The sequence below is a fragment of the Lepidochelys olivacea genome (assembly GCF_965140295.1).
Source record: "Lepidochelys olivacea isolate rLepOli2 genome assembly, chromosome: 7".
NCBI classification, from domain to species: domain Eukaryota; kingdom Metazoa; phylum Chordata; order Testudines; family Cheloniidae; genus Lepidochelys; species Lepidochelys olivacea.
The window spans coordinates 81,728,525-81,752,683 of record NC_140417.1 but is presented as its reverse complement, the minus strand read 5'-3'; the positions used below and the strand labels follow the sequence as shown (position 1 = coordinate 81,752,683).

The following is a 24,159-nucleotide window of genomic DNA, read 5'->3' as shown; positions in this document are numbered from 1 at the left end:
CCTATATCATAACCTTGGCAGGAGTAAAGTTCAGGGGAAAAGATTAAAAATTCTTTCTACTTAGTCTGAGGATGGAGAGGAATTGCCAGACATATATTCTCTCCTGGGGAGACTGGAGGAGAGGAGTCAAATGTCAGTTTGTCGACTGTGCCTCTCCAGAAGATCTTTGGCCTTACAGCATACGATGTGTGACCACATCAACATTCCACCCTAGCAACATGAGCAAATTATGATTCCTCAAGGATTCCATTAACCAGTGGTTCTCTAATTTTTTTTTCGCGGACCACTTGAAAATTGCTGAGGGTCTCGGCGGACCACTTAATGATCTTTCCAAATGTTGTTTGTACCGTTAGCTAACTATTGTAAAGCACTTTGGATAAAAGCGTTATATAAAAAAAACCTTAATAAGAATTGTTTTTTTGTTCTACAAATAAAAGCACACCACTCATATTTTAATATCAATAGTCTTACCTTTCTAATTCGATGGATGTGCCTTCTCTCCCTCGCTGCGGCAGCCCCCGAGCTGGGGCTGGGAAGGAGGGGGGGGTCTCTCCAGGCACTGCCCAGGCCCACACCTTAGAGGGAACTATCCATGGACCACCTGAATGGAGCTTGCAGACCACAGTTCGAGAACCTCTGCCATAAGCTATTTCTCACGCCAAACTCCATGGCACTGTGGTTGTGGCTGTAATGTTGAGGATCAAGTCTGAATAGAAGAAGAGCAACAAAAATGATTAAAGGTCTAGAAAACATGACCTATGAGGGAAGATTGAAAAAATTGGGTTTGTTTAGTCTGGGAAAGAGAAGACTGAAAGGGGACATGATAACAGTTTTCAAGTATGTAGAAGGTTGTTACAAGGAGGAGGAAGAAAAATTGTTGTTCTTAAAGTCTGAGGATAGGACAAGAAGCAATGGGCTTAAATTGCTGCTAGGGAGGTTTAGGTTGGACATTAGAAAAAAAACGTCTTAACTGTCAGAGTGGTTAAGCACTGGAATAAATTGCCTAGGGATGTTCTGGAATCTCCGTCATTGGAGATTTTTTAAGAGGAGGTTAGACAAACACGTGTCAGGAATGGTCTAGGTAATACTTAGTCCTGCCATGAGTCCAGGGGACTGGACTAGATGACCTCTCGAGGTCCCTTCCACTCCTATGATTCTATGAATGGTTTGATGGACCCTGACCATAACTGTGTACACTGGAGATCTAGAAAGAGAGTTTCCCAACAAGTAGCCAGTGTAAGTGGTACTTAGTACCAAGGTGATAGCTTTTTTTAATGCACATAAAATTGGTATTTGGATAGAACCTGATTTGAAGGCCTGGGAATATGCTGCCTCTTTTTAGGAAAAGTAGATGGAATTTAAGTAGTGAATGAAGCATGTGGTAAAACAGAGAGAGCAACTTTCTCAGGAACTGATTCCCACATGATTGACGAGTTCAGGTTTCCAGTATTAGGTACAGCAGAGGCTAAAGTATGGAATATGATGGAAAGTAATATTTTTTTGATAAGTGGAAAAAAATGGATTAAGGATCATTTCTGCTGGTAGCAGCTTTAGCATTTTACCGTACAAAATCAAAGGAGGGTAAAAGAATTTCAGATTATATTTTATTTTCATCAACATTTGATGTGAAATATCCATATCACATATAATGTACTATCAATAACTACTTTTATTAAATCTTTACTTTTAAGAGCAGAACCTACTGGGACTTGAGACGAGCCTCTGTTTTGATCTTGGGAAATACCATTCTTCCCCTGCTGAAATCCCCCAGCAGAGTGTTGCTATGTAAAGCTTAGGACTTCCATTGTCCAGCTATGCCGGAACGACAGGAGACACAGGATTTGGGTTTAATTAGGCTTTAACTTTATTCTTAAAATATCTGGGACTACCCTGCAGATACAATTATACAGTGCAGGTAATTCCATGATCATTTCCTTATACTCGGGGGCTATCGCCATCCCTCCCTCTTTGCCATCCCACTGCTGGGACCCTCCACTGCCCCGTCTAGATGAGTGTTAAGGGGGCTGTAAAGAAGAGGGGATTTGACTCTCTACCATGCGAGTTGTAGGAGCCCCATTCCCCCCCTGTCCCACTCACCTTTAAAGCATGCCTCCTTTAAATCCTTTACCCATCCATTTTTTATCAGATCCATATCCATTCCCGACATCTACCACAAGGTTCCAGAACGAGTTGCAACTTTAGGGCCTAACCCCCCCTTTATCACCCCAGTAGATCCCCAGCTTGCTGTGGAGAAGGTGAAAAACCCACCTCGCCTAGACCAATCTGGCAGTAAGGGAAAATTCCTTCTCAGCCATCTGTTTGCCTCCCCAACAAGATGCCCCAATTAATATTGGGGCCCCAGTCTACTAAACACTGTAGAGACACCGATGAATTCTCTAATAGGAGGTATGAGACAACAAATGGGATGTAACAAATGAAAGTGGAGGAGGGGGAGTGAGTATAATTGCTGCAATAAGATCAAGTGGATAGATAGGTTGCCCATGTTTATAACTTGATGATGTCAAGACATTTAAAAAAAAAAAGTATACATACATGCACATGTCCCTTTCTGTACTGAACACCCCACAAACTAGCTGTTCCCACGCACACATAAATAACAATCAATCACATTAATCCTCTCCATCTAGCCATTGATTATCAGTCGGGAGCCTTCTATAGGCATCATAGTAAAAGTAGGTTTGGAGGAAAGAGCACATGTCTTTACAGACTACGTTTGGGATTGTTCAATGCATAAAAGTCAGCCTGGAAGATGCTTGTGCGAGAAATTGGCAGTCAGACAGTGAAGGAGGCTTGGTGGGAGGGAGAAGCTATGTAAGAGATGAGCAGATAAGTAGGAAGGGACACAGCTGCGAACGGCCTTAAAGATAAGAACAAAAAAGCTTGAAAATAATGTGGTGGGAAAAGGAGGGTTAGAGGAGGGATTTCAAAGGGGAAATGAAATGAATAGAATGATGGAGAAGGAAAATGATTTTAGTAGCTGTGTTTTGAATGGACCTTAAGGGCGAATGGAGTCCAGGGAGGAGCAGTATGCAGTAGTTAAGATGGGGAAGTGCTGAGAATCTGGACAAGAGTTTTAATTGTATGGGAAAAAAAGTAAAAACAGAGCTTTGGAAAACTTATTGAGAACAAAGCAACAAAATTTGGACGCTGTGTGGTTGCGAAGGATGAGGGAGCAGGAGTCAAAGATGACACCCAAATCATGGGCTTGGGTGGCAGGGATAATGATGGTGTTGTCAACAGTGACTGAAGTTGCAGGGAGGAGTGTGTGTCACATAAGTATTCATTAAAGGAAGATAATCTGTAACATTTTTAGAAATAATTTCCAACTGCAATGATCAGTGCAGTTCTGTTGGCTGTTGCCAATAAACTTAGTGCTTGGCATAAAACTTTTTGTGTTTGTTTGTATGAGTTTTGGTGTAACACTGAATATTGATTTCTTTATTACTTTCAGTAGCACAGTCAGCAGCCTTCATGCAAGAGTTGATTCATTAGAGAAGTCAAACACTAAACTAATTGAAGAGGTATTGTTTCTTAGTAATGTGTAATACTATTTTTTAACCAGTGGTGAACGTTTCCTTTTTTCCTCCCTCTACAAGTACAGTCTAATTAACTGTGTTGAAACACTGCCTAATATATTCAGCTACATTTGACTCAGTCTGAAGAAATAACACAAAGGTTGCTGGGACCTGTGTTCAGCTTTATCCCAGTTGACTATTGGATTAGCAAAATGCTGTAAAACATTGCAATTTCACAGCAGGGTTTAAGAGTGTACAGAAGAACCCTATCTTAAATGTGCTCAGAGTTGCTGTCAGTTCCATTTTGTGGAGACCACTGAGTAAAGGCATTCCTTCAGACTGCCAATCCACAGGCGAACTAGATCTAGTTGAGCGGACAATGTATAATTGTCTCAGCTCAAGCCAAAGGGCTCTTTCTAAAAGCTCATTCACAATATGCAGGTATAGGTTTGTCTGCCTCTCTGTGCCAGGTTGTTTGGATTGTTGGTTTTTTTTTTAAAACATCCTGTACTTTCCAATGTCTTAATACTTGAAGTAGATAACAACATATTTGGGATTAGGAGGAGGAGATGAGTTTTTCCCCTTATTTTTTACCTGCCCTGAAAGAGAAATGGGGGGAAAAATGATATTTCTACATTTAGCAGTTGAGGGGGCTGTTAGTTTATTCTGGATGTGAACAAATCCAGACAATGAACAGCATGTATACTGCCCCTCACCCCTGCCCCATGTTTCGCACAATCCCTTACAAATCCTCTTTTCTCTCACCATAGTCTACGCCTTCTGACAAGCCTTCTGCCTAACTCCCAGGATTAAGTTAAAGGGCCCTGAAATACTCTGCTGAGGCCTTTCTTTATTCTGTCACACTGTAGGACTTTCCTAGTCCTCAGTGTCCCAGATTTATCCTTCCTTACCCAGGAAATTTGCTTCTGTAAGATGCTACATAGTGCTGCATACAGTATACCTGGAGATTCATGTTGAGAAACTTCTTTAAAACAGAAAATATATCCATTTAAATTGAAGTGTATATGTAAGAACTTTAACAAGGGGAAAAAAGGGAGTATGTATCCTGTAGCTAGAATAGAGTATCACTGAAAAGCTATTCCTCTGTACAAGAGATGTAGAATAAAAAAGATGGTCCTAATTTAGATTTATTCTCACCTCAGTATGTAACTCCGACTATAAATGGTAGTTGTGCATGCACACAAAATAGATATCTTATTCAGCACACTGAGACTAAAGTATGCAGTAATGTTAGCTATGTATACAGTAGAATAATTTTGTTTTGTTTTGTTTCTTAGTGTTCGGAAAAATAGTCATACACTTTCTCTCTTTTTTCCCTTTTAGTTAGCAATAGCAAAAAACAATATAATTAAACTTCAGGAAGAAAATCATCAGTTAAGAAGTGAAAACACACTGATTTTAATGAAAACACAGCATCACCTAGAGGTATGTGAATTCAATATAATTAAATGTTACCTGGCTTCTTGTCATTTGAATGTTTTATGTTGGCAACTGTATCTCAGCAAATAGTTGGACTGCCATAAAACAATTTTATGTGAGGAATAGGCCTGTGTGATTTGTTACATTTATGACTTATGATAAAGCTTATCTAAATATTGTAGGAATCAATCTAGATTATTATTCTAAACAAATTTTGAGGTTTTTTCTTACATTTTGCATTCATCTTTGAGATTATACAACTTTCTGTTTGCAGTGGTTAATGTAATATTTTACTGTAAACCTTGTCAGAAAATAATTTGTGTTGGACTGGGATATTGTAAATCCTATACTACTCTGAACAGTCATTATGAATAATTTTAGATTCAGTTATTGAAAAATATTTCTGGATAACCTGGAGAACCCAATATCAGTGATATTTAAATAACTGGGTGAATTAAATGTCTCTGGAGTAACTCAGCGACCCGGTGAAATAATGTACCAAAAATTACTCTTCCAGGCCTCAATTCAGCAACATATTTAAGCACATGCCTAATTTTCAGCATGTGAGTTGTCTCCTTCCAGTTCATGGGATTACTCACATGCTTAAAGATTAGGCATGTGCATAAGTAACTTGCTGAATCACACGTCTGCAAGAAGTTCATTTCATTTTGCAAGGTTTACATTTTTAAGCTAAAATGTAATTCTCAATTTAAAAGTGATTAATCCATAATGTAGACAATCTTGGATCCTATTGGTTTAGTGGGTGTATTGTGCTTACGTAGTCCATTGTGAATTTAAGCAACTTTTCTCTCCACAAATTTGTTACATTTAATTATAACAATTGTTATATTTGTAATGAAAACCAGATACATCTGTAATTTCTGCATAGGTAACCAAAGTGGATGTTGAGGCAGAGCTTCAAACATACAGACACTCCAGACAGGGTCTGGATGAAATGTACAATGAAGCACGCAGACAACTTCGAGAAGAATCACAATTACGACAAGTGAGTGTATTTAAAATGTGCTATGTAAACCTTGACAAGATTAACATTTAGTGTCTCTTTAATACATTACTTTGACTATTTCTAGCTTTACATTTTTTTCCAGGGGATGTGTGCTGCTAGTAATCTACCACACTGTTTCTCTAACCTCATGAAAATGTTGTTTCAAGTTTTTGAAAACTTGGAGCCATTATATTAGTATTTCTTTAACAGTCGTGTCTCTAAGCATAGTTAGGAAGAATACTGATTTTTGTATGAGTAATGTGTTGGATTTTAGCAGCTATGTTAATTTCAAATATTTAGCTACATCAGTATTTTGAATAGGTTTCCTAAATACATGCATTAAATGTTTTTTCCAAAAGTAGAAATACTTATTTTTTTGACTTTTTAATATTCTAAATAGAAAATTGACTCTCTTATTCTTAAAATATTATTTCACTTATAAGAAATTAGGCTAATGATATTTCATAAAATGAGGTGGCTTTTATTAAGGTAAAAACAAATGAACACAAGTCACCAAATGCATGACTGAGTGCAGTGTTTACATAATATTTACAATATCTGTTTTGCCAAGTTTCACAGAAGGTAGAGATTTGTGAAGGTGAAAGATCCAGCACTGCAGGACCTGCAGTGCCATATCTCAATTTTGCATCAGAAATACTAGATAAAACGTTGCATAGCTATTTACAAAATCGGTGTTGACAGAGTATAGGGTTGCCAACCTGCCCGGATTTGCCAGGAGTCTCCAGGAATCAGCCTCAATCTCCCGGTTGCTACTGAAAACAATCCGGGAGATTTTAATAGGCCAAAAGTCTGGTTGGCGGGGGCAGCATAGCAGGGCTAAGGCAGGCTCCTTACTGGCCCTGGCTTGGCGCAGCTCCTGGAAGTGGCAGCATGTCCCTGCGGCCCCTAGGCGCAGGCAAGGACGGCCGGGGGATCTTTGGTCATGAACAGCAGCCAATGGGAGCTGTGGGGGCGGTGTCTGAAGGGAGGGGCAGAGCTGCCTGGCTGCCCCTGCCTGCGCCTAGAGGCCGCAGGGACATGCCGCCGCTTCCAGGAGACGCCGGAGGTAAGTGCTGTCCAGCTGGAGTCCGCACCCCCTTCTGCACCCCAACCCCTCCCCTGAGCTGCCTCCCGCACTCTGAACCCATCGGCCCCAGCCCAGAACCCGCATCCCCTCCCACACCTGAACCCCCTACCCCAGCCTGGTGAAAGTGAGTGAGGGTGGGAGAGATGGAAGGAGGATGGAGTGAGCGGGGGGTGGGACCTTGGAGAAGGGGCGGGGCCACAGGGCAGGAGGTGGGACAAGGGTGTTTGGGTTTGTGCAATTACTTGGCAACCCTAACAGAGTATAATTGTTTTTGTGCAAATTGTAGGACATAGAGAATGAGCTAATGGTCCAAGTCAGTATGAAACATGAGATAGAACTTGCAATGAAGTTGTTGGAGAAAGACATTCATGAGAAACAAGACACCCTCATAGGCCTGCGACAACAGCTAGATGAAGTTAAAGCAATTAACATAGAAATGTACCAAAAGCTACAGGTAAAAGAGATCATTCTTAAATTGTTGAAACCTCTTTGAAGTATAAATGTAAGATGTGTGTGACTTTTGAAATAGCGCATGCTGCTCATGACATTTGAAACAGTGTAGCAATAGAAGAGTATTTGCTTCAGAAAGCTGATAGTCTTTCATCCATATGTTAAACTCTTGTTTTCTTAGTTTTGCTTATTGTCGCTGCTTTTTTAGCTCAGCTTTCTGCTTCTACTCTCTTCCTCTTTCAGAATAAATAGATCCAACTATATAAGTTAACTGCATTCACATAACACAGGTTTTATGGAAATCATTTTAAAGTATCGTTGCGATGTATAGAGGACTGAAACACAGGTGATCATCATGGTACTGTACATAGGGAGAATGATATACCTGAAGTTTTGTGCTCCATTTGGGGGATCATACTGGAAAGAACAGTGAAGGAATTCTAAAAAGTAAAGGAGGATAGTGAAGTGGTTAAATGGGCTTTGAGAGTTATAACTGTGAAGATCAACTAGGATAAACTGCAGGTAAGAAATGATCAAACACCAAGGAAATTCAAGAGAAAGTACTTTGTGATAATTTTAACGTGTGGAACAAGTTGTCAAAGGCAGGAATAGAAGTTAGTCATGGCCACTTGAAAAAGTGCACAGAGAAATTACATTATACGATGCAAAGAGTAGATGTGTGGACCAAGATGCTGCTGTCCACGTCTAAATGTTTTGTGTAGAAAGCAGAACAGGAATAAAGATCTGTCTTTAGTAAAATAAACTGAGACAGTATAGGCTCTTCAGTATTATTGTTGGTGTTTATGCAGCATGTCTGTCAGATCTGTAGTTTTTCTGTTTTAATCTGTGTTTTGAAACTTTTGTGTGGTGATATTAACTGGATTTAATGACAATACTGTACCTATATTTAGACCTTGAAGCATGGATGTTCACAGTTGTCAGAGGCTGGTTAAAATAAGGTTAGAATATTTAAAGTACTCAACTATAGTAAGTAATTTTAGCTGTTGTTCTGGTACAGACCTAAGGCCTTATCGGTGCCTACCACCTTGCAGGATTGGGCCCAAGAAGACCGCAGCATGAACTAAAACTAATGCTTATAGGTGTTGTTGCTATGGATATAATGAGCTATTTAAAAAAAATTAGCACTGAATTTTAGTAGACACACATAAAAAGATATTTAAAAGAAATAAACTGAAAAATATATATTATTAAATAGAGTGTACACTTGTAAAATGCCAATAAAATGAAAATTGAAATTCTATAGATTAGATGTTTTTCTTGAATGTTGCTTTATTTTTTTTAGATGGGAATGTTTAAAAAACATAAGCAAACAAATATTCCAAAGCCATATTACAAATATTTTCCTTAAGAGAATGAACAAAAGCATCAAAAATACAGTTTAATATAAAACCTGCTTCAGTATTAATCTGTTTAATATAGGTTTCTGACGATGCCATGAAAGAAAAGAATGAAATAGTTAGTCGACTAGAGGATAAGACCAATCAAATTACTGCAACTATGAAACAATTGGAACAAAGGTACAGCATCCATCTCTATTTTACTTATTTTTCCACATTCATTCCTCCTCCCTTACTGCATTCCCACATAGCTACCACTGAAACGTAACTCTCAGTAGGAAGTTTTAAAGAAGCATCATCTGCAACTGGTGTTTTACCATTGATCTTCAAACAGGTAGATTTATTTTTTGATGTTGTGAAGGCCAAGACTATAACAGGGTTCAAAAAAGAACTAGATAAGTTCATGGAGGATAGGTCCATCAATGGCTATTAGCCAGGACGGACAGGGATGGTGTCCCTAGCCTCTGTTTGCCAAAAGCTGGGAATGGGTGACGGGATGGTTCACTTGATGATTCCCTGTTCTGTTCATTCCCTTTGGGGCAGCTGGCATTGGCCGCTTTTGGAAGACAGGATACTGGACTAAATGGACCTTTGGTCAGACCCAGTATGGCCGCTCTTATGTACTATAAGAGTGGAAAAATACAGCCATAAACCAAGCCTTTTTATCTTAATTCTCTTTCACCATTCACTGGAGCTGACATTCTGTGCCTGCATCCAAGGTTGTTCTTTCAGCTACCGGGCTCAGTGATGGCCACTTCAGAATTCTGATTCATTATTACCTCTGTGTTATATTTTAATGCTATTCAATAAGGCTTTGATCCACCAAAGCACACGGTTAACTTTAAGCAAGACTGCTCACGTGCTTAAAGTTAAGCCTGTGCTAAGTGCTTTGAATCAGGACCCTGGCTGGCCGAGATTCCAAAGCTTACATTAATTGCTTTGGAAACTCCCTTAGTGTAAAGATGTACACATAAGTATTACATCACGAATTAGTAAAATGAAATGATATAATATCAGTGTGTAAGTTTATATTGTGATTACTATATATTTGTTACATAATATAAAGATGTGACTTGTGTGCATCGGTTATTTAAATGGAATAGACTATATGCATCGTTAATATTTTTAATTGTAAAATGTAACATATTCATAGCCCTGTCATGTTGGTGTTGACGTGTCTTACCATTGTTTTCTTTTAAAGCTACTTATTAAAAACATAATTATATATTAAAAGATTTAGTGACATGAATATTCTTTTATTGACATCCTTTTTCCTCTTTTTTCTTTCTTTTTTTCCTTTATCCCAATTTTTACATTTTGAACTTTACTACCTTTATCTGTCTTTGATTTTGTCCATTACATACGTGAAGTGACAAAGATCTGTTAACTCAAACTAGGACTATTGCAATGTCATTTGTGAAATGTGCCAGCAATGAAGCACAGCACCAATACAAACTTGTCAAAGATATATCATTTTGAAAGCTACTTGGCTATTGATAGAATAAAATTTGTATGAGTTGGTTTTAAAAAAAATATGGTTATTATCTTAAATGGTATTGGGAAATCCTGTATTATAATTGGTCAGTAAGTACTAGTGATTTTGACACAATGTTACAGCTTGGAACGACTTTGTTTTCAGAAATAAAATCCTCTCCACCCCTTTCTCTCCTCTCCTCTCCTCCCCTCCCAAAGAATAAAAAAATCACTGTAATATTATTGACCAATCAGAAACTAGAATTTTCTAATGCTATTTAATCATTTTACTTTTTTTAATGTTAAATACAAAGTTTATTTAAAAATGTTAGCTGCCTTTACATTTTTGATTTCTCATTGCCCTGACACTTACCTCCAGTTATAGGGTTTTCCCTCACCCCTTATTTATAGCACTTAAATAAATAAAGAACCTCCCTTTCAGTTAATAAAAAACCCACATTTTTATTGTTGTTGCACTTTCAGGGCTTCTCTATACCAGAAAACATGCTGTCAAGTCTTTTAATGTGGTTGCTGATAGCATCACTTTCTTGAGTAGCGTAGACAGAAGTATTTTTCCTGAGAACTGGCTAAAACAGCTTATAAAAATGTGCCATAGGTTCTGTCTGTACTTTACAAAAACAAAACCCAAATAACTTCTGTATTTGTAGGACTCTCTTATACACAGTTAAAATACAGTTCAGTCTGCTAGCATAGAGCAGAATGTAAGATGTTTTTACAGAGCTACTGTATCATGGATACAATCAAGATATGACTAGAACTAAAGACTATAAAGCAGGAAGGCCTTATCTACGTAGAAATCTTCGTAGCTGTAATTCCCGCAGGGGTAGCACTGGTAGAAAGTGTAGCATAGGCAGGACTCAGACATTTACAGGTAGATCCTCAGATGGTATATAAATTGTAAGCTGAGGATCTGCTCTTATCTGAGTTGCTACCCTGGTGGAGCTGCACTGGATTTGAATTACAGCTATAGAATTTGCAAGCTGCTAGTGTAGATAAAGAGTCTATAGATGCTAGCATGGTTCTCAGAAAAAAAAAGTCCTTGTCCATATTAGTCTTGGAAATTGTGCTAATGCAGTTTCAGCTGTAGTTCAGAGAGGGTCTTAGTGGTGTTTTTAGTTTTCCTATTTCATTTAGTCTTTCACCCTTCTCTGCCTTCTGGCATAGCAGCAAGAATTAGCCTTGCTGTGCACCAATATTCTCCCTTCTCCTATCCATCCTCTTTGGCCCTATTTGTATTACAATTACAAACACATCAAGGAACTTCATTATAACATATTGTAGTGTAGAGTAGACCCTAACAGTTTTTCCTACCTGGGCTAAATTCAGATGCTTTAAAATAACATGGTTCAAGTCCAGTGTGTTGTCATTTCTGAACTGGCAGTTTTTGGTAACTGCCCCACCCGTGCAGCTTCACCGTTGGTAGCATGAGCGTAGGTGGGGAACTAGAGCTTTTATTAACGTGATATCTAATTCTGCTGAGATGTCTAGTAATGCTGGTGCACTGTCTGCATGAGCCCTCTCATTAGTTGACTGGTAGCACAGCAATGGTAGGCAGTTTCCCAAACATGGCCAGTGTAGATGCATATTACATTATAAAACATTAGTAGCCAGGCTCCCTAACATGATTGTGGTTGTAGTGTAGACAGGGCCAGTAAGAAAGCTTTAATTTAATTTTACATTTAACAGTGATAAACTGGGAGTTGTGCGTTACTCTACATTCAGCTGACTGGGAAGTGATGATTCAAGCCAAGCCTTGAGAGAAGAACCACTCGGTTTTCTCTCAACATTTTGCGGGCTTGTGTACACTACAGATGCTACAGCAGCACAGCTATGGTGCTGCAACAGTGCCATAGTGTAGACACTTGCTACAGCTACAGAAGGGGTTTTCCATCACTGTAATTAATCCACCTCCGTGAGAGGCAGTGTTCTTCTTCTGTTGACCTAGTGGTGTCTAGACTGGGGCGTAGGTTGGTTTAACAATGTCTTTTGGGGGTGTGATTTTTTTTTCACACCCCTCAGTGCAATGTAGCTAGGTCAACCTAAGTTTTAGGTGTAGAGCAGATCTGAGAAGGGACAAAAGAGGCAATTGTAAAATGAGACACCTCAACTGGGATGAGGCTCTGAATGATGTTTTACTGGCTACTCTAATCTCCCTTGTATATCCCAGTAAGACAGTTGAATATGGAGTAACATACAATTTTTGATTTAGTGTTTACATTTCAATTAAATTTAAGCCACATCTTTTTTGGGCGGAGAGAGGGTCAAACAGAGATAAATCTTGATGCATTGGTGAGGTATAAGTGAGGGGAGAGGGCTATTCGAAACAGGAATGCAAAATCCCTTGAAAATCAAAAGGAAAGAGCTTAAATGAAAGCCTGACTTCTGTTATTTATTCAGTTTTATTTGTTTTGTTTATCATATGGAGCTATTTTTAACCATGATTTTTAATACACATTATTTAAATATATTTAATAATGTTTTTTATTAGTGGTTATTCTGTAAGTGTAGTGAGACTCTCCAGGGTGTGTTCTGCTGTCTTACTACAGCTGTGTTCTTGCTATCTGATTCCAGTGTTCTGTATTCAGGCTCATGTCTGAATTGCTTCAAGCCATTCCAGCACAACACACACTGTCTTATTGATTGATTAGTATAGACAAAGTAGTTACTGTACTTCTACAGTTCTTGTAAAAATTCCTCCCACAATAACACATGTATGTACGCTCAAAGTTAGAGCAGTAAGTGATATAGATGAATTATAAAATCTGTATGGTGATGCTTTAATGGCATCTATTAATGGTGAACATAAAATAAAAACAAATTGGAAGACTTAATCTGCTTTTCTTTGTGTAGTGAAAACCAGAAACTAGATTTCTAGGCATTGTGTGGCTCTCTTGTTTGAGTTTGTGAGTTTCCCCCAATCTTTGTTTTTATTTAGAAATGTTTCTATTTCCCCATTTTTCTTTTATTTGTCTTCTTCACCCTTTACACCCTAGTTCTAGCCTCAGTTTTACCCAAAGTTGATTTGAATTACACCAGATTGCAGCAAGCGGAGAAGTCTCAAATGGAAGCTGAGAATGAGGACAAGAAATTCAAACAAGAATGTATGAGTAAATCTGAAAACCTGCAGAAAGAAATCTCCCGAAAGGAGAAGCAGCTGTAAGTATACTTCCCTTTTGGAAAACGTATAAGGCACTTAAAATCTTTATTTCTTTTATGTTTACTTTAAAACATTCTATTAACTAAAAATGTAAGATACATTACATAATATAGGCAGCACATTACTGATGATTTTTAATTGGATAAAGATGCGTCTAGGAAGGCATATATTAGGCAAGGGCAGGGTGGAAGAAAATCTGTCATTCCAAGTAAATCAAGCTACAATTGATTTTTTTTTTAAATAGCTGTCCAGCCAGAAGAGGGGGAAGAACAGGCATGTTTTTTTGGCTGAAGATAGTCTTAATTCACTAGGGAAAAAGTTGTTAACAGGAACAAAAATTTTAAATTTATAATAAACTAGATTAATCCACATTTTATTATTGTAAATCTTGCATAATTTAAACAGCATAAATTTACAGAAACTGCATAGAACAATTAAACTATTCAGGCTTGAAAAAGAAGCCAGAATCCTTCAAAGTGTTCGTAGCTGAAAGGCACTCATGAAATCCTTGAGTCTGCTAGAAACTGAAATATTAAATCAAGAAATAAAAGCCACATTCTGCTTTTACACCTGTGGAATTCCATAGACAGGTATTTGGCTCAGAGAATCAATGCAGCTATGAGTACTGATGAAACAGTCAGGAATAGCAGTAATTAGCACTTAGACTGTGCTTTCAGTGCACTTTATGAACATCCCTGAAATATCCATGTGAGGTTGGGTGGTATTTCCCCCCTATTTTAGTGAGAGAGAGTGAATGACCTAAGATTACAGCAAGGATTAGTACTTGGGAGTTCAAAGTTTCCAATCTTGTGTTCAGACCACATTGCCTCTCTTACTAATTTAAGTATCAATACTTGTTCAACCATCATGACAAATGTTCACTTTACCACCAGTCATCTTCACAGATTTTGGCAAAAGAGCAGTTCAAATCTCAACCTTAGAATTCCGCAATTCTGAAAGCTCAAGGTCATGTTCACTTCTGATCTTTTCCAACAAACAAGATGCTGAGGTAGTATCCCAAAAAGTAAGTTTTTCCTTTAAAAAATGACTTAGCTATCCTGTTATAAAATCAATATGGACATGAGTTCCTCTTGAAAAACTTTCATAACTACAGTCAGATCTTTCCTCCTTCATTAGGTAGTAGGATTTCAATCCAGGAGTTTACTCTCATCTGCCATTAGTTTGTGTTTTCTATGCGGTTATAAGAATCATTCTTTGTCCATTTAAATTGATGACAGAATTGCAACAGTGGATCCACCGACAGATTGGCCCCAGTTCCTTTAATTGTAATCCAGTAGCTGTGATTCGTATAAAGCAGAGCCTCCTTTATATCATCTGTTGTATAGGAATTTCAATAATATCCAGCAGCTCAAAATACTTTACACTGTATTCAAGATCCCTTAGAAGTTATATATTCTTAATTCTGTCCCTTTCATCTCCACTCTGAAATAAAAAATAGAGGCTTTCAATTTAAAGTCTTACTACTACCACACCTTTTATGAGCACTAGAAATTCATGTAACCACTCATCTTCTCTCACATAGGAGATCTGTATTATAAAAAAACTATATGACAGGAAAAGCTTAAGACAAACAGGAAAGGCCTCTAATATTTGTTTCAGTTGCCAAAGAATAGTTACTAGGACAGCAAATTTAAATCATTGCAAAAGCCAGTTCTTCAGAATTGTTTGACACCCTCACAGCCTCTCTCAATGGAAGCCCTCTATTTTCTTATAACTTATTACACTTGTATACAAAATCTTCTTAGGAAATTGCAGATAAATTTAAAATAAAAATAATGAACTTGTAAACAAATTGAAATAGTAAACTACTGTTGTTTGTTGGGCTGGACTGATAGTGAAACTAGAAAATAGAAAAGGGTTTATTTTTTTAAAAAGATTATACCGAAATGCACCATGATGGTCTTTTGTTTGAAATTCTAGTGTTCAACTGGAAACAGATTTGAAGATAGAAAAGGAATGGAGACAAACCTTGGAAGATGATCTGCAAAAGGAAAAAGAAACTTTATCTCATCTGAGAGTAGAGACCCAACAAATAATTTGTCTTAAAAAAGTAAAATGCTGGAGGAAAACTTTTCAATTTCACTTTAGCAGTAATTTAAAAGTGAACTTGCCAGGCTTTTAAAATATAAATGTTAACTCTCCCAGATCTGAAATCCTTAATAGAACAAATGTTTAGGCTTAAAAATACAAATATATTTTTAATTTTTTTTTTTAAATCCGTCCTCTCTCACCCCTGTAGTCTTAAGTTCAGGATTCTGTGTTTTCCATAAGGAATAGTGAAATCCACATTCTCTTTTCTGAATCATACTGAAGGATATTTCACTATAATCTTGTGATGGGCCAGTGAGGGTTAATGTTCTAATCCATCAAGCCCTGTCTATCTTGCTACTTAAAAATCTCATATCACTAATTTCTATAGTATCTTTACATTTCTTTACCTTGGAAGTGATTGAAAAGAAGCAAGTGTGTGGAGTGTCAGTCATTTAGCATCAAACTGAAATGAAATTAATTTGTGAGTTGCTACTGTTGCTGTTAGAATTAGATCTGAGATTTTAATAGAAATAGGTATTTTTCGTGTCCCAGCCAGACTCCCAGTGTTCACAATTTGGTACTGGAAGGGCTGATGTTAGAGGATCTGTTAGGAGTTCCTGAAATCCTTCTGGCACACCTAGATTCCGTTTCTTTTCCAGAGGAGTTACTTAGACAGAATGATCAACCACAAGCAGAACAAAATAATCAGAAATCACTGCTGGGATTCAAGTTAGAGTAAATTCTTTTGAGAGAAATTCAGGAGGCTAAAAACCATGTGGAAAATGGAGTCTGCTCAGAGTCCAATGCTGGGAGGCACTGATAATAGAGAATAGGTCTAACTAACAAACTACTGTGGGTAAGAGAGAGTTCTTGAGAAGTGTCTCACTAACCTTAAACTTTACCTGAATATATAGAAATTAACGGACTGTACCATGGATAAATATACAAAAAACTGTATGGATTCAAAATGTCATTTTAAGTTTAAAACAAAATCTTTCAGGCTGAAGGAAATTACACAGTCAAAAATAGAGGAAGCAATAGATTAGCGAACAGTCAGGGGGATAATGTATGATCTGAGACAGGAGAGCAGGAATTCCATTTTTGTGTATTAGCAGACTCCCAAATAAAACACTAAAAAGAGTTACAGCAGTATATTCACAGAAGGATATTCCTGAATGGAATGAGTATTTATTGTATACCTATTTGACACACTCAGTGTGATAGGATTTCAGGAACCTACTGTTGTTTTCAAGTAGTTGGAAAAAATCCACCCATAGATGTTATGGTTTTTCAGGATTTTATTACTTGAGCCAATAGAACTAAAATATATTCTAGAGACATAAACTATAGATTTAAATTATTTGTTTCAGTTTCTTTAGTTTTTCAGGAGCAAGTAATGTAAAGCATATTTTCTATTTAGAGCAGCTAGCTTAACTAGTAAAACTCAGTTAATAAATGTGAGGACATTAGTATCTAATTTAAGAGAATTTGATCCTGAATTTTGCCCATTGAGGCACTTATCAACAAATTGACATGTGTTCATGCATATTGCTGCTGAACTCTCCAGGACTGGTATCAGAGCTGTGTACCCTTTTCTGTTGGTGTAGCCCTCTCAGATGGCCTGTCATAGCCTGTGATTGGTGGTATCATTAGCAAGAGGTAAAGCACACTTGGACTGGGCCTTTGGCTAATTGTTCTTGTCTGTTTGACAATGAGGCAGCAATTTGTTGGTAGACGTTTTCAGGTAGTAAGAAGTGCTGGGATTTTTATGGTCCCTTTTTGTGCAGTTCAGTGTTTGGGCTTTTTTTGTGTGTGAAGAGCTCAGATACTAAAGTGAATGGGTGTTTACAAATCTTTAAATAAGAATTTTAATTAGATTCTGAATCTTCATTAAAAAAAAAAAAAAGGTTATGTCCTGTCAGGCATGGTATCAGATTTTTCCCAGATCCCTTACTGACTGCAGCTAGCTAGCACCTTGGGAGAAATTTTTGAGGATGACCAGTTTTCTGACCTATGTCTTGGACTTGAGAGCCCAGTGTCCGGTACACTTTGCCCCTCTGCCCCTCACCAGATATCAGCAGTTGATATTTCTCGTCCTGAGGAACCAATTAATGTAAATAACGGTTAAAGAAAAAGGGAGAGAAATCTTAAAAGAAAATTTTATTAGGCAGTCAAGAAACCAAAGGAAACCAGCTGAGAAGTAAGTGGATATAAAACATATGAAGGTCTGAAGTTACACTGACTTTCATTTAATGTAGGTGAAAACTTTGTTGTAGAGGCAGATCTAAAAATGCTTGTATTGTTAAATCTTGTCTGCTTGTATCATCTCTCTCTTTGTCTCTTAGTATCACCGTGTCTAGAGGATAAGTCCATCAGTGATTCTCTGCTCTCTTTGTTAGTCTACTTTCCTCTACTCTTCCTTTGTGTCATGTCTTATCTCGGACTTCTTGGTTTATGCTGAGAGCCATTGAAGGAAAGGAAAAGGAGGACTTGTGGCACCTTAGAGACTAACCAATTTATTTGAGCATAAGCTTTTGTGAGCTACAGCTCACTTCATCGGATGCATAAAATGGAAAATGCAGTGAGGATGTTTTATACACACAGACCATGAAAAAATGGGTATTTATCACTTCAAAAGGTTTTCTCTCCCCCCACCCCACTCTCCTGCTGGTAATAGCTTATCTAAAGTGATCACTCTCCTTACAATGTGTATGATAATCAAGGTGGGCCATTTCTAGCACAAATCCAGGGTTTAACAACATCATCTGAGGAACATTGAGGGGAAGAGGGGGAGGAAAAAAAAAGGGGAAATAGGTTACCTTGCATAATGACTTAACCACTCCCAGTCTCTATTCAAGCCTACGTTAATTGTATCCAGTTCGCAAATGAATTCCAATTCAGCAGTCTCTCGCTGGAGTCTGGTTTTGAAGTTTTTCTGTTGTAATATCGCAACTTTCATGTCTGTAATCGCGTGACCAGAGAGATTGAAGTGTTCTCCAACTGGTTTATGAATGTTATAATTCTTGACATCTGATTTGTGTCCATTTATTCTTTTACGTATTACCAGCAGGAGAGTGGGGTGGGGGGAGAGAAAACCTTTTGAAGTGATAAACACCCATTTTTTCATGGTCTGTGTGTATAAAACATCCTCACTGCATTTTCCACTTTATGCATCTGATGAAGTGAGCTGTAGCTCACAAAAGCTTATGCTCAAATAAATTGGTTAGTCTCTAAGGTGCCACAAGTACTCCTTTCTTTTTGCGAATACAGACTAACACGGCTGCTACTCTGAAACCTGAAGGAAAGGAGTGAGAGCTCTCCTGTGTATTTTTTTCAGGGTTTTATACTGTCATAATATATGAGCGTCCCTTTCCTCTTCTAGACATGCCATTGCCTCTGTATTAGTACCCAGACTACGTAACTTTTTGACAGGGCATACAATTAGAAGGGACTCAAGTAATCAAATCCAGTCCCCTGCTATCACAGGCAACCCTGTCCATAGGATCCCGTTCATAAATTTATCAAGATCTGTCTTTAAACTAGTTTTAGTATCTTTAATTTTAAAGTATCTTTAAATATTTTCAGGCGATTTTATTTCTCTCTCTTTCTGCACATCTACTATTGGATATAATATTTAATGTTAGCCATATTCTCTAGATAGGCTATTTGCTGAATTCAACAGGTGTATATGCAGCTTCATATCTTCCCCATGCAATGTCCCCTTTCCTGCTGAGACAGCACATTGAATGCTCATTTATATAGCTGCTCTTGTCCCATCCCATGTTAATTTTTGCATCACAGTGCTTAGTTGTTGTATATTCAAAATATAGCATTACTGGTTTTTGAAGAGGAATTAAGTCTTGATTTGCATTTTAGGATGAGTCCTGGTTTTAAAAGGAAGAATAAATCAAAAGGAAGAGCAGACATGCTTAATTTTTAAAAAACTGACTATGAAAAGAGAGAGAAATATTGTCCAAAATATTGCAGATTTAGAAAGTTTTCAAGATCTATAGTAAAGAAGCCAATTTTAATTGTCTTGTTTCAAATTACCACTTGTAACTGATCTACAGAAAATAATTATTCTATAGATATTGTATTAATTAGTCATCGCCTCTTAGCTGTTTCGAAACCAGAGAATCATAGCAGTTATTTTTTTAAATAGGGTGTGAGTGTTCCTTTAGAAAACTGTCATCTGACATAATTACATTGTAAGATGAAATACCCATCTGTATATAGTAGAAAGAAAAATGTGAACCCATTACTTCTTATCAGAAAAAGAATCCCTGACTCATACATTCCAAGTAATATGTTTTTCCTGAAACAGTTAAGATCACAGCCACCTAAAGAGGGCAAAAAAAGGACCTCCAGCTACTTGAGGTGTTTGCAATCTCTGCTGTTGCAAGGAAAATGGGAAGGTGAAGATGCCAGAAAGATAGGAAAAAAGTGAATGTTAGATGAATTGTACTCATAGATGCATGAATACTTTTTCAGCAGTAGGGTTTGAAAGCCAACTGTTTGTCTGCCACAGTCTTGTAAGAACCTCAAGGCTCTGAGGTTAAGTGAGCATAAAATTTAAATATAAAGTAAATGTAGATTAAATAGCAGCAGAATATCCTTTCTAAGCATATGTTTGTTATACCTTTCCACCTGCTAAACTTATTTCTCAGATACCCACACAATATTTTTAGTGGCTAATAGGCACAAGAATTGTGTCCAAGGAAGGATGCTGGGGCAGTGGCATACTGGGGATGGCATAGGCTATGAGAGTCTCAGTGCTTCATGCTCCTGCAGATCTGCTAGGACTATGCCAGAGATTAATTTCTTAGGAGAACGTGAAACACATTTAAAAGGGTAAAGCGCATTTAGCCACATACATATTCTTAACCTTTTTTGGGTCTGCCTTAATCCCACCAATCCTACCTTTCCTTTTAGGGAAATAGTACAAGAATGGGGTTTCCCTTAGTATTTCTCAGTGCCTGATCCAAAGCCCATCAAAATCAGTAGCAGTCTTTCCATTGACTTCACTGGGCTTTGATTCCGGAACCTACAGCAGAAAAGTTTGAATAGTACAGGAGGAAGTGGAAATCACATAACATTACTGGATGTGGAACACAGGCAAAACCACTGGTGGTAATTATGTGGGCAAATCTTCCCTCCCTCAACCATCTCACAACTTTGTTTATGGGGTTGCTATTTATCCTTTTGATATTACCCAAATATTATTAGTGACTATTGCCCCTTCCTATAACCTTCTGACTTGACATACAATATTGGTTAACATGTAAAGTTCTAACACAAGTAACTTTCTAAGTAATAAGTGTGTACTATGTTATTTCTTCTTACTTTAAAAAAACGCCACCTTTTATTTTTTTTAAAGGAATTCCTTAAACTACAGGACAAAAATAGGCAGTTGAAAAAGATATGTCATGACCAAGAAGAAGCTCTCCAAGAACTGGCCTGCAAGCTTAGCGAGTAACTTATTTTTCTTGATGATTTTTGCAATGTAAAATTCAAGATAAAGCTACTGAAAATAACTGTGCAACTACCATGTAAATTGAGACCATGGAAATTAGGGAGGATTACTGGCTTCAAATGAAATTTATTCAGTTCAGTAGGAGGAAATTATCTGACAATTTTTCAGAAAAGAAAGCTGTGTACAAATGGCCTGGGTCTGCATCTTGAACAGAGTTACCTTCACATTAGGGTGGTGGGTAGCCTCTAGCAATCATATAATGGACTTAATTATGTTCATCTCAGAAAAATCAGTCCTAATTAAAAATGTTTTGTGCAATCTAACAGATTCCTCAGACTTATCTTATGAAGATCTTCCTGTCTCTTAATAAATGCATTCAAGACGTTGTTGGATAAAGTTTGAGCATTTGTGTGAACTCCATTTCACTAAAGACTAATTCTGTTAGGAATCAATAACTGTGGGTTCCACAACAGGAAGATTCATTATAATTTGAGATGATTGTCCACATGGATCCCATTCCCTACTCTTAGGCAATGCACATCCCTGGCATATGAGCTCAGAAGCTTTTAGCAAGTAGTGATCATTAGATGCATGCGCATGTTCAAGCCTCTGCATACGTGCTAGGATTCCAGGGTATAAAATGGGATGCAACTCCAAAGACCGTTCATGTCATTAGACCATTTATCAGCAGTGGGCTCTGAACACAGTTCAGTGTCCTTTAACGCTTTCCTCCTTGGTATTTTTGAGGAATGCTTTCTCCTCTTTAAGGCTATTTTTCTCTTGTAAATAGTTATGCCATGACTAATGCCGTGTTTTACATCCTGTGTCTAAAAGAGTAGTATCATGTAGCTTATAGCTTAAAGCCCTGTTTATACTGCTTTGTTTTGCACTGGTGTAGTTGGACCCAGGGTAGATGCTCTGCAATGGAATAAAATTGCTTGCACTAGTGAAATTTAACCTAGTGAGTTTCAGATCCCATTTTGCACCAATGCAGTGTATCAGCATTAAGGATTTAGTTACACTGGCATAAATTTCCCAAGTCTATACAAGCTCTAAACATATGCCACCATTCATAGGATTGCGAACTCTTTGGAGAAGAGATTATGTCTTCCTTTGTGTTTGTACAGCACTGAGCATACCCTGAATTGGGGTCTCTAGGTGCTACTGTTCATATAAATATTTTTAACAATATGTCAGCCAGAAGTTCATAATAATTTGCCTTTGACTTTTAAAAGAATTGTAACTTCTAAAGTATTTTAACCATATGTGGTAACTAAATACTCTCAATAAATGTCTAAACTATGTATAATCTTCTATGTTTAGATCAAAGCTTAAAATAGAAGATATAAAAGAAGCAAACAAAGCATTACAGGTTAGTAAGATTTGGAGGGAAAAGGAGGGAGGCTTTTTCTTACAGTTATTTTCTTGGAAATTTTTAAACACGAGAGAAGATTTTCTCCAAAGGTAAGCATTTAGGATAGATTTTCATTTTTCTGGTCTCATGCTCCAGGATGAGATAAGTAGGCATTCTCTGAAGCACTTAATGGAACAGTTTGACTGCTTTGGACCTACTTAATTTTGTTTGGAATGTTGTGATGGGACCTTGGTTTTTGTTTTGAATTTGCTATCAAAATACCTTAATCTTTTAGTTTAAAAAAACTATATTATTATATGAAATAAGCGAATATCTCCTTGGTGAAGTTAAATTCCAGCTTGGTTATTTAGTCCTAAGGAACTGAATTATTACTGAATATAAATTTGTATAAGAGAGCCTGGTGAAATGTCCTTGGAGCTCTTTAGTTTCTGGATGTTGGGTGCTATCCTGAATGCTTATGAAGCTCTTTGGGGCAGAGACCATCTTCTTGTTACTTGTTTTTACAGTGCTTAGCACAATGGGGTGTTGGTCCATGACGTGGGGCTCCTAAGCCCTACTACAGTTCAAATATATTATATCAAATTAATGATAAAATTATTTTCACGTAACTGTTGTTTGAAATAATTTCTTATGTGCACTCATCTACACCTCAGGCAAAGTTGTGATTTATTGATTGTTGGTTTGGCCAAAAAGAACTTAACAGTTCACAATGCTGCTATCCGTTTCCCCAGTCTGAAGCATTAGATTGTTGCCATCTGAGAGGCACTATGGTCCAGTGGATGGGGCATTGGATTTGGTCTCAGAGAACTTATGTTCTCTTACTGGCTAGCTGTGGGACATTGGGTGAATCACTCTGTCCCTTTGTATGTCTCTTTCGGTTTCTGAGTAGTGTCCCTGCGGGAGCTCCACTTCAGATGTGCATGCATCCCTGCACCTTTGGAGATTTGTGGCAGCAATGCCCATTCGACCCGCGCATGCCCCTATACATCCTCATGCCCCATGCTGAGGCTATACAAAGCTGTGCAGGTGAACCCCCCTCAGTTCCTTCTCAGCCAACATTGGCCTGAAACAGAGTTTAGCGTATGCCTGTTTGCTTAGCGCTTGTTTGCCTTCTTTATTAGTATTTAGCGGTAAAGTTAGTAGAGTAGGTTCAGTACCTTACAGTTGGACTGTTTGTCCCCTTTTTTCTTTTCTTTTCCCCCCAATGAGGGGTTTGAGTAACTTATTTTCTTCTGTTGGGAATCTGGGCTACCTGGGCTTTAAAATGTGCCTCTCGCATAGAGAAGCTGTCCTTGTTAGTCATGGGCACTCCTACTGCATTCATAGTTTGGGAAATTCGCATATTCCTAGCAAGTGTAAAATCTGCTTGTCCTTTAAGGGAATATCCTGTAAAGACAGGGAAATTAATTATAGACTTTAAATGATAAAAAAAAAAATACTACATCCCAGTTTTTTATTCTTTCATCCAGCACCAAACTCTCTGGTCATGGATGTAGTCAATGAAAGGGGCAGATGGTGTACCCAAAAGGCCACTCCTTATAATATTTGATACCAGATATGTCTATTTGTTTGTAAGAGCTATTCATCAGCAACACTTCAGTTAAGGATAGCTCATCACCAGGTGCTGATGTCAAAATATGACTACCTGGACAATGCGAAGTTCAAGGATTTTATTGACCATTTACTACAGGAACATTGAGGACAGTTCTGTGCCATAATAAAGGAGGATCA

At 37.7% G+C, this 24,159-nt stretch overlaps 1 protein-coding gene across 3 annotated transcripts in view; it reads left to right on the top strand.

The window, feature by feature from the left end:
- Positions 1–24,159, top strand: part of RUFY2 (RUN and FYVE domain containing 2) — a 60,132-nt gene that overhangs the window by 28,578 nt on the left and 7,395 nt on the right. The window contains exons 8-16 of one of the 3 annotated variants that reach the window (XM_084633258.1): positions 3,473–3,542; positions 4,881–4,982; positions 5,866–5,982; positions 7,356–7,523; positions 8,960–9,057; positions 13,408–13,527; positions 15,470–15,599; positions 20,958–21,052; positions 22,377–22,425. In XM_084633258.1, coding sequence (XP_084489384.1) covers positions 3,473–3,542; positions 4,881–4,982; positions 5,866–5,982; positions 7,356–7,523; positions 8,960–9,057; positions 13,408–13,527; positions 15,470–15,599; positions 20,958–21,052; positions 22,377–22,425 — 949 coding nt within the window. Of the gene's footprint in view, positions 1–3,472; positions 3,543–4,880; positions 4,983–5,865; positions 5,983–7,355; positions 7,524–8,959; positions 9,058–10,247; positions 10,398–13,407; positions 13,528–15,469; positions 15,600–20,957; positions 21,053–22,376; positions 22,426–24,159 lie in introns of those variants that run through there. The other 2 variants (XM_084633260.1, XM_084633259.1) reach the window with 2 other exon arrangements.